At 31.5% G+C, this 8,979-nt stretch overlaps 1 protein-coding gene across 1 annotated transcript in view; it reads left to right on the forward strand.

Annotated features, from left to right (window-relative positions):
- The window catches only part of SP3 (Sp3 transcription factor), a 65,257-nt gene extending 56,820 nt beyond the window's left edge, over window positions 1-8,437 (forward strand). Inside the window, exons 6-7 of the mRNA XM_067741509.1 lie at window positions 4,081-4,277; window positions 6,666-8,437. Coding sequence (XP_067597610.1) covers window positions 4,081-4,277; window positions 6,666-6,982 — 514 coding nt within the window. The 3' untranslated portion in view covers window positions 6,983-8,437. The remainder of the gene's footprint in view (window positions 1-4,080; window positions 4,278-6,665) is intronic.
- The last annotated feature ends 542 nt before the right edge of the window (window positions 8,438-8,979 follow it).

Genomic DNA, 8,979 nt, shown 5'->3' on the forward strand with positions numbered 1-8,979 from the left:
ACTGTACTGCCTCCCAGGTGAATTTGCTTCTTCTCCATCTGATCCTTAGGCATTTGTATTTCCTACTGGTAATTATTCACTTGTTTGAAGTTTTACTTATTCTTTGAAATGTTTTGGTCAATTTAAATAAGTTAGTGTGGAATTCTGGTTAGACAACTTTTCTGAAATTTACTCTCATTTTTACGGGAACTTTCAAGATAAATTTTCATGAAAGTCAAATGTAACTGAGGGTCAAGGCCTTGCCTGTATTTTGCTTATTCTTTTCTTTAAATTGAAAATCTTTTAAAATTATTTTTATTAAATTAATACATGTTCATAAAAATTCAGAAATATAGAGAAGTTTTAAAAGAATACCAAACTTCCACCCTACTTCAAGATGACTATTGTAACATTTTTGTATATATCCTTCCAGACTTTACTCTCACTGTTTTATGTGTCTGTTTTTCTTTTGAAAATTTTTGTGATCATATTTCCAAGTGTACATAGAGTTTGTATCCGTTTTTTATGACTGTATGGTATTCTATGGTATGGATGTGTAAGAATTTAACAACTTTTGGGAGTTTATTGTTGAAATTCTAATTCTTACACATATATCTTTGCACATCTGATTATTTCATCATTATAAGTTGGCAGTGGTGGAATTGTTTTATCAAAGGGAATTGTCTGCTAGAAAGGTTGTATCAATTTATACTCCCATCAGTGGTGTATGAGAGTATGTTTTCCCACACCCTTGCCAACAATGGATTTTATAATTTTTAAAAACCTTTTAAAGTCTGAGAGATGAGAAGTAATTCCTCACTATTGTTTTATTCAGTATATTTTTGTTACTTTATTTGAACATTTTTTGTTGTGTTATTTTACCATTTCAAAATTTCTTTTGTGAATTATTTCTTTGTCTTTTGTGAATCTGTTAATTTGTCTGTCATATGTGCACATATTTTTTTCCAGTTTTACATTGTCTTTCAACTTTGTCAGTGGTTTGCAAAATGCATTTATTTACACAAGTAAAGAAAGTTCTCACTTAAAGCTTGCAAACCTTTTTTTAAGCACAAAATTTTTAGTTGAGATGCATTATTATCATGCTATTAAAAGTCTTCCTTAAACTGAGGATTATAAAAATACTCATATTTTTCCAGAACTTTTGTGAGTTCACTTTTTAATAACTTATTCTAACAATTAAAATTGAAGTTCTTAAGAAAAACAACTGTTGTTTCTTAGAGCTCATTTGAACAAAATTCAACTAATATACTCATGATAGGCACAATTGTATCATTGACAGTTGCTGCATCTAATTAATAGAAGCACAACATATAGTAAATCCTGTTCTGCAAAGGTGAGGTAGGTGGCACTTTATACATTTTAGAATATTAGCCTTTCCGCAACAGTATTCTTTTAAAAAAATAATAGTACGTATAAAGTGGCATCTTTAGAGAACTAAATTTTATTTTTTTACCTTTCTGAGCAAGGTGTAAAATATAATTAAATATTTAAAAACTGTATTCATTTGGGCATTTAGCCAATATTTATTAAGCAGAACCAGACTTCAGAAACTTTATACTCTAGTGGAAGAGACAATTTTATAAAGTAAAATAAATTCTAAAGGCGTTATTGTTATATAGGTTTTGTGTGGTTTAGACAACCTCAATCCAGTTTTAAAAAATTTAAGTTAATTTGTAAAATCTGTTTTCTTCCCTGTTAGCCTTTCAGTTTGTGTTCCGTTTCTCCTGTCCCAAGCAAAAGACTCGATTTACTTAACTTTTCTTAATCCCTCTACTCAGAATTTAGCTTTATTTATTGTGTCACTCTGTCTTTGCATTATTAAAATTTTGGGAGCAAGTTTAAGCAGTCAAGAAAATGAACTTAAAATTGTTAGTTTTGTAAGATCATGTAATAGGTATTAGTGGTGTAACTATATAAATCAAGAGGAAAACTTACGGTAATCTTTTACTACTTGAAGTTTGTTGATAAATTCACTTCAGTTCTCTTCCTTCACATCACATGCCATAAATCCATATCTGGCATATCTAGATCTTATCTTGAGTAAAAAAATTTTTTTAAAATAAAAACTTGGACCTCGGTATTGGACTTTTTCCCTTATATTGTATATTTTTGTGTGCCCCGTCTCCATTTTTTTTTCTTAGTTGCCTGTCCCATTTTCAGACAACGAGTATGTCTTGTTACCTTATAATTCAGTTGATGAAAACATCTTTCCCTGGATTTTTGGTTCTTTGGGAACTCATATTTGTTGCTGTAATTTGTTATAGTCTTGTGCTTTGTTCGTGCTCTCAAAGCTAAATTTTGCTAAGTTAGTAAAATAGCACTTTTGAATTTATAAAAGCACATTGATTCACCTGAGTGGTAGGATTAGAAGAGAGGCAAGAAGATAAGAGTGTAGAGTGAACTGAATTGGGTTCTCTGTGAAATTGCTATGGTGAACACAATATGTAAAATCGGTTTGTACACCAATAGCCACAGACATTGCTCTTTTTCTTAGGGCCATTTAAGAATAAAACAAATTTAAAAAGCTAAATTAAATGGAAATATTATTGGCTTTGGTTAAGACTTTGGCATTGCAGGTGAGCCAGCAAAACCTGTTTCACTCAACTCAGCTCTTTGAAGAGAGTAGAAATTGGGGGTGGACTGGAGCAGAAACTAGAATTGTGTTAGATTATGACATCCTTGCCCTTGAGACAACAGCATGACTCCTCCTTGTCTTTACTTATGCTATTCCTCTGCCTGGAATGCCTTCCCTCCTTTCTATCTAAATCCTACCCACCTCCTCCACGAAGCCTTCTCTAACTACTGGAGCCCACATTGATGTCTCCCTGTTCAGAACACCTATGGCATCTAACAGCCAGCACTGCACCGTTTAGCACTGTTTGTCCTATGGCAATTTCACATGCTACTGAGTGTGAGTACATTAAAATATAAATGTGGGGAAATATGCATTTTTCCAGTAAAATTTGAAAAACGATAGGTATATTATATACAGGAGGATTTGCAGGCTTATGGAAGGTTTACAGGCTATACCTAGACTGTGAGATTGTGGGAGGAGGGGAAGTTGGGGGGGGTCTTAAATGTACCTTTTTGTAATCTCAGAGAAACTGCAAAGTTTATATAATATGATTTTGACAGTTGATGAGTCTAAAATGTCATTTTTTTATAAACTCATTTTTTTTTATTCAGTAACTAGCCTTTTTTTTTTGAGGTTGAGTAATAACATTTTCTATAGTGTTTAATATGATTTGAATATCAGTTCTGGAATCAAAATCGTTTTCTTCTTGCTTAGGCTAAGATACCTGTGTTCACCCATCTAATAAGCACATATCTTCTAAACCCTGTTCTTGGTATCAAATACTGAAATGTAACAGATGTCAAATTTTGCAATGTGGAGAAACTGCATTTTATTATTTCTCTGATTTATAATTTTGGGTATCTTTGCATGGTTAATAGGGAATTTTAACTGTAAAGATAATTTTAATTTATTTCATGTAGTTCTAGGGATCTAAGACAATAGCTTTGTCTAGATTTTTTTCTCTGATTTTCTCCAAGTCAGTGTATATTCAGGGTGTGGCCATACAAATATGTGAATAAATAATGCTTATATCATCTTAATTTAAAGTCTTCTTAAGGTACCTTAATTGTACCTATGATTAGTTATGCATTTATTGTTGGTTTATTTACTTTTTAAATTAGCTGACATCATGACTTTGAATAGGCCATTTAGTTTCTGGTACAACTAATTTAACTGGATTGGGCCTGTGCATAGAATTTGGGAATGGTTCTGACCGAATAATAAATAACTTTACTATACTCTTTATGTATGAAGTGTTCTTTTAAATTATATATTTCTTGAGCATATTTACATTTGGACAACACTCACATTAGTTGTGGAGTAAAATGAATATGTAAAACTTATTAATTTTTCTTTAAATTGATTTTAAATGGTCTTGGTTTCTGATTGACCTCACAGTGATAATGTCTTCTATTTGAAATTCAACATGGGGAGTATGATATGAGTGATAATGTCCATTTGAATATTTTCATATAAGTATATATTATTCTGTGTGTGTTTTTTAGAGGTACCAATCTTGGGAAAAAGAAGCAACACATTTGTCATATACCAGGATGTGGTAAAGTCTATGGGAAGACCTCACATCTGAGAGCTCATCTGCGTTGGCATTCTGGGGAGCGCCCTTTTATTTGTAACTGGATGTTCTGTGGTAAAAGATTTACTCGAAGTGATGAATTACAGAGGCACAGAAGAACACATACAGGTTACTAATATTTACTTTTAACAGATAAAAATTAACTGTAAGGCTACATACTACCTTGAAATTTTTTTTAAGCATACCTTACTGAACTGAATCTTTAAAAATATGACCAATTACATCATATTTCTATCTTCAGTAACACCAATTTAAAAACACTAATTCCAAACAAGTCAGTATGGCTTATTTTATAAAATAATGTTTCATTTTATGCAGACTTTGGTTAGCTTTTGTTTTCATATTATTCAGTGTCTTAAGCCACATTTATCTCATCATTGTTAATTATGTTAATGTTTTAAATTAGTTGTGTGTTTTTACTCTTGATCAGTATCTTCTTCTTCCTCCTTAACACTGTAATAAATAATAATTCCTTTTCCTCTGATAAATTCAGGCATTTCACCCTTTCTTGTTTTAATGTGTGTGAGGTAAGCAAAAGATATTTCACTGAGGAATAACCAAGGCATTGTTGATGTGAAGACTCTTTCATTTAGTTGTTTTAACACATAGTGTTGTGTGGTTGTTACATGAAATGGACCTAGGAATGACCCAAATTGAATTCTAACTTAATATAACATATACAGATATTTTTCTTCTACTGCCATTAATGATCAAGTTGTTCATCAGTCTATGCTCAATACTGAAGAATTGAAAAATATATAATGCATTTACAAAGTTTAGAGAGCTTAGAAGAAAGAACTATGGTGAAACGGTGGACGATATGGATTTTGAAGTCTCTTAGATCTAAATATATAAAATAACCCATGAAGTATGTAGTATTATGTTACATGCTCTCCTCGTTTTAATTTCTGTCTCATCAGGTAGGTAGACAGATGAGCTTAACCTGTTTGAAACTGCAACGGACAATATAAGAAAGTAGATAAAGTGTGCTTGGAGGCAGAGATCATTATTGTTGGGATAGTAAGGCATTTTTGAGCATGGCCCTATAATAGAATTTTCCTCAGTGGAATTTGATCAGCAGGATATAAAAAGAAATAATGTAAAAGGGAAAAAAGGTCTATGATCAAATAAGTGTAGGAAACACTGTGTTAAAGAGGGTTACTATACAAGTACCTTCAAGGAATGCCTCTTAGGACCTTTAATAGAATGTTAATGAGCACTGTACATCTCCCAAGTCGCGGGAGGTAGTGGCAACCTCTCATTGTGCCATTTTGCCATTTTGCCATGGAGTATGTCTCAGGACTAATGTTCCAAGAGAAGCTTTGGGAAATACCTTCCCAGAAGAATAGAATAGTATATGAATAGAAGAAGTGAGATCATTTGTCACGAGTGAAGATGAGATTTTATTTAACACATTTCTGTTACGTAGGATTGAACCACGTTATAGAAGTCATTGGAAGTTAGGTAATGGAGAGTCTGAACTGTTTAGTTATCTGCAGGTTACTCTTGCATTCCCATACCACTTAGTACAGTGGTGAAGTTTTGTACTGTAATAAAATTTGGTATTTAAGGAAGATTTGTCTGGCATTGATTTGTTGGATTGGAAAGGGAGAGACTAGTGTGCCATTGTAATATAGTTCAGGCATGAGGTCTGATGAGGACCTGCTGAGAGGAGAGGTGCTGGAACAAGAGATACGTAAGAAAGACATTTTGAAGAAAATAAATTAAGAAAATACTGGATTTGTTTATTGGTTGAGTTCTCCTTAGATTCCTTGTAGGTTGGCCTTTTGCCTTATCTTCTACTAATTGTCTTACATAGTAGGTCTTCAACATAATAGAAGTTCTGTCTGTCTTTTGTATTTAAAATAAGTATTTAAGCTGGGAAACAAATTTAGGCATCATAGAGTCTTATTAACTTTTAACATCATGATTTATTAGGCTTGCTCTTGATTATTCCAGCTGAAATCAGGTCATCTGGCCATCTCCATTATTCTTGGGACTACTCAGTCTTTATTAGACTTCAAGCTTGTGTCTTGGCTTTAATCTAGAAGTACTCTGTAATTACTTAAATTCGCATTTAAGAGTTGAAGGTTGAGTATCAGGGATCTGACATGTTAATAATACCTTAAATATAGCTTAAAACAGTGTATTTTTCTTTAGAGAAGTATGCTACAGATAGTCGTTTTTAAGCTGGTATTTTGTAACAGATGTTTCAAAACTATTAGCATAGTTGAGGTATTAAATTCTTACCTGAATATCAGTGTATAATAAGTTTGAAGATTGCTTTTCATCCAGAAATAAAGGTGACATGTTTATTTAGGGGAAAAGTATTCTATGAGAGAAATCTTGCAGGGACAGCTCATGAAGCTAATATAGTTCTAATTGAACTCTGCTCCCTGTCCCTAACTGTCAGTGTTGGCTTATTTTCTTTCTCAGGGAATGATGAGTCTATTAATGTTAAATTTAAAAGACTAAGTAACGTAATTTCTTCAACAGGTGAGAAGAAATTTGTTTGTCCAGAATGTTCAAAACGCTTTATGAGAAGTGATCACCTTGCCAAACATATTAAAACACATCAGAATAAAAAAGGTATTCACTCTAGCAGTACAGTGCTGGCATCTGTGGAAGCTGCACGAGATGATACTTTGATTACTGCAGGAGGAACAACACTTATCCTTGCAAATATTCAACAAGGTTCTGTTTCAGGGATAGGAACTGTTAATACTTCCACCACCAGCAATCAAGATATCCTTACCAACACTGAAATACCTTTACAGCTTGTCACAGTTTCTGGAAATGAGACAATGGAGTAAATATTACACAAATACTTATTCATCGTGGTTATTTTTATACAGTAGTGAGAAGAACATTGTTCCTAAGTTCTTAGATATCTTTTTATTGATGTGCAAAAATTTTTGGATTGACAGTAACTTGGTTATACATGACACTGAAATGCCTTACTTTGTATGATATTCCATAGTATATTAAAAATGGTAAAATTGCATGGGTTTTGTAGGTACTTTTGGAATCTAGAAGAAATGAAATTTTACCAAGTTATATAAAGAGAAAATTGAATTTAACAATGCGAATGGTAGTCTAACCAAATGCATCAATCCTGTGTGGTTTAGTGTAAAAATGAGAACATGTTGGTATTTATCTATTGTAAGATAAAAAAAAAAGTTGGTGGGTGAAAGAAATCATGTTATGATAAAAAAAATTTTTTGTAATTTTCTTGATGACTGGAATTTTTATTATGCATAACTGACAAATCAAGTTTCCAAGCAAATGTTACATAGTGTAGGCTTTACTTAGCTTATCAATTTGTCATTTTGAAGCTAATTATTTTAATTAGGTTAACTATGTACAATATTTTAAGCATTACTCTTGTAAGATTTTGAAAACTACATTTTAACATGGAACTCTAGGGATAGTCACCTTTTAAATCCTGTTGAAAAGCCATGTTTAAGATTTAATTTGCCAAAATAATGTCTTGTTAATATTCTTTCAATAACGAAGTTGGGCAATATAACCAATGTTTAAAAAAGTTTAAAATGTATAGGTTGAGGCATTTGGGTGGTAAGAAAATGTTATAGTGAATTATCCCTTTTCTTGAGTATTGGAGGACCAAAAAAATAAGGTGTTATTGCGTCTTAGCAGTGATTTTTTTTTTTTTTTTTTTTTTTTTGAATCCAATCTTGTTTCCAAAAACCACATGTCTGCCAGGGCCTTAAAAGCCATCATGTAAATTACCAGTAAAGTATAACATATGCAAACATAACAAAATCACTTCCATAGTGACGATACTCCAACCATATGGATATTAGTCATAGAGAACTAGAGGTTTTATGATATTTTTTTAAGTCTTTTTTTGTTTGTTTGTTTTGTTTTTGGTCTAGGTAGTCAGTCTGCACTTAAATATCAACCATTTTCCTTTTTTGCTTTTTCCCTTAAAATTTATATGTATCCAGTACATTTAATTGAGAAATGTATGTTTTTTATTATGCTGTATTTTCTTTTTATTTTTTAATTATTGTTTATATTTTCAATTATTAAAAAATGTACAAAATAAAGTTTCATTGCTGGTCTTGTAAGAGCTATACAATTTTCCAAAATGTATACCTATAACTGCAGCAGTTCACTTATTTCAAAAATTTGGGATTCTGTTCATTTGTTATTCTTAAGACCACCTCAAATTTAAAGGCTACCTTATTGTACGTTTAAAGTGTATTATAACAGTGTGGTAGTTAATAAAACACTATTTTTTTTTTCTTTTGAGTTTGTTGTATTCCTATGCATTTAAAATAATTGCAGTGGTATGGGATAAGAAAATCAGTGTGATTTATTTTTCTTAGCATTTTATTTGCAGATTCTTGATTTCAGATGCTGAGATTATTGTAAACAGGTATATTAAAAAGGGAAGAGTAGAGGCTCTAGCAGATTACTATTTTTTTTGCCTAAAAATGAACTTATTAAATAGAACTTTTGAAAAAAATCTTTTAGCCCACATTGATTCATTAGAATTTTATCAATCCATTTTGCAAACCTTATTTTTCCTTTGTTTGTTTCCCCTGTTAAAGCAATGCAGGATATTGATTTATCAAAAACTTGAGTTTACATGAAGATTCTTGAAAATGATAGCATAAGACAAGCTTTGGTAACCATGGCAAGAGTTATTTGAAAGGGTTATGTTTTTGAATTTATATATGTCTAATCATAAAGGCAGGGTAAGAGGGAAGGAAAAATTAACAGGATATTAATACGACTATTTTAGATATTTTAAAATAAAAAATCCAATTACTTTCTACGTGTA

The sequence above is a fragment of the Pseudorca crassidens genome, chromosome 6, assembly GCF_039906515.1.
Source record: "Pseudorca crassidens isolate mPseCra1 chromosome 6, mPseCra1.hap1, whole genome shotgun sequence".
Lineage (NCBI taxonomy): Eukaryota > Metazoa > Chordata > Mammalia > Artiodactyla > Delphinidae > Pseudorca > Pseudorca crassidens.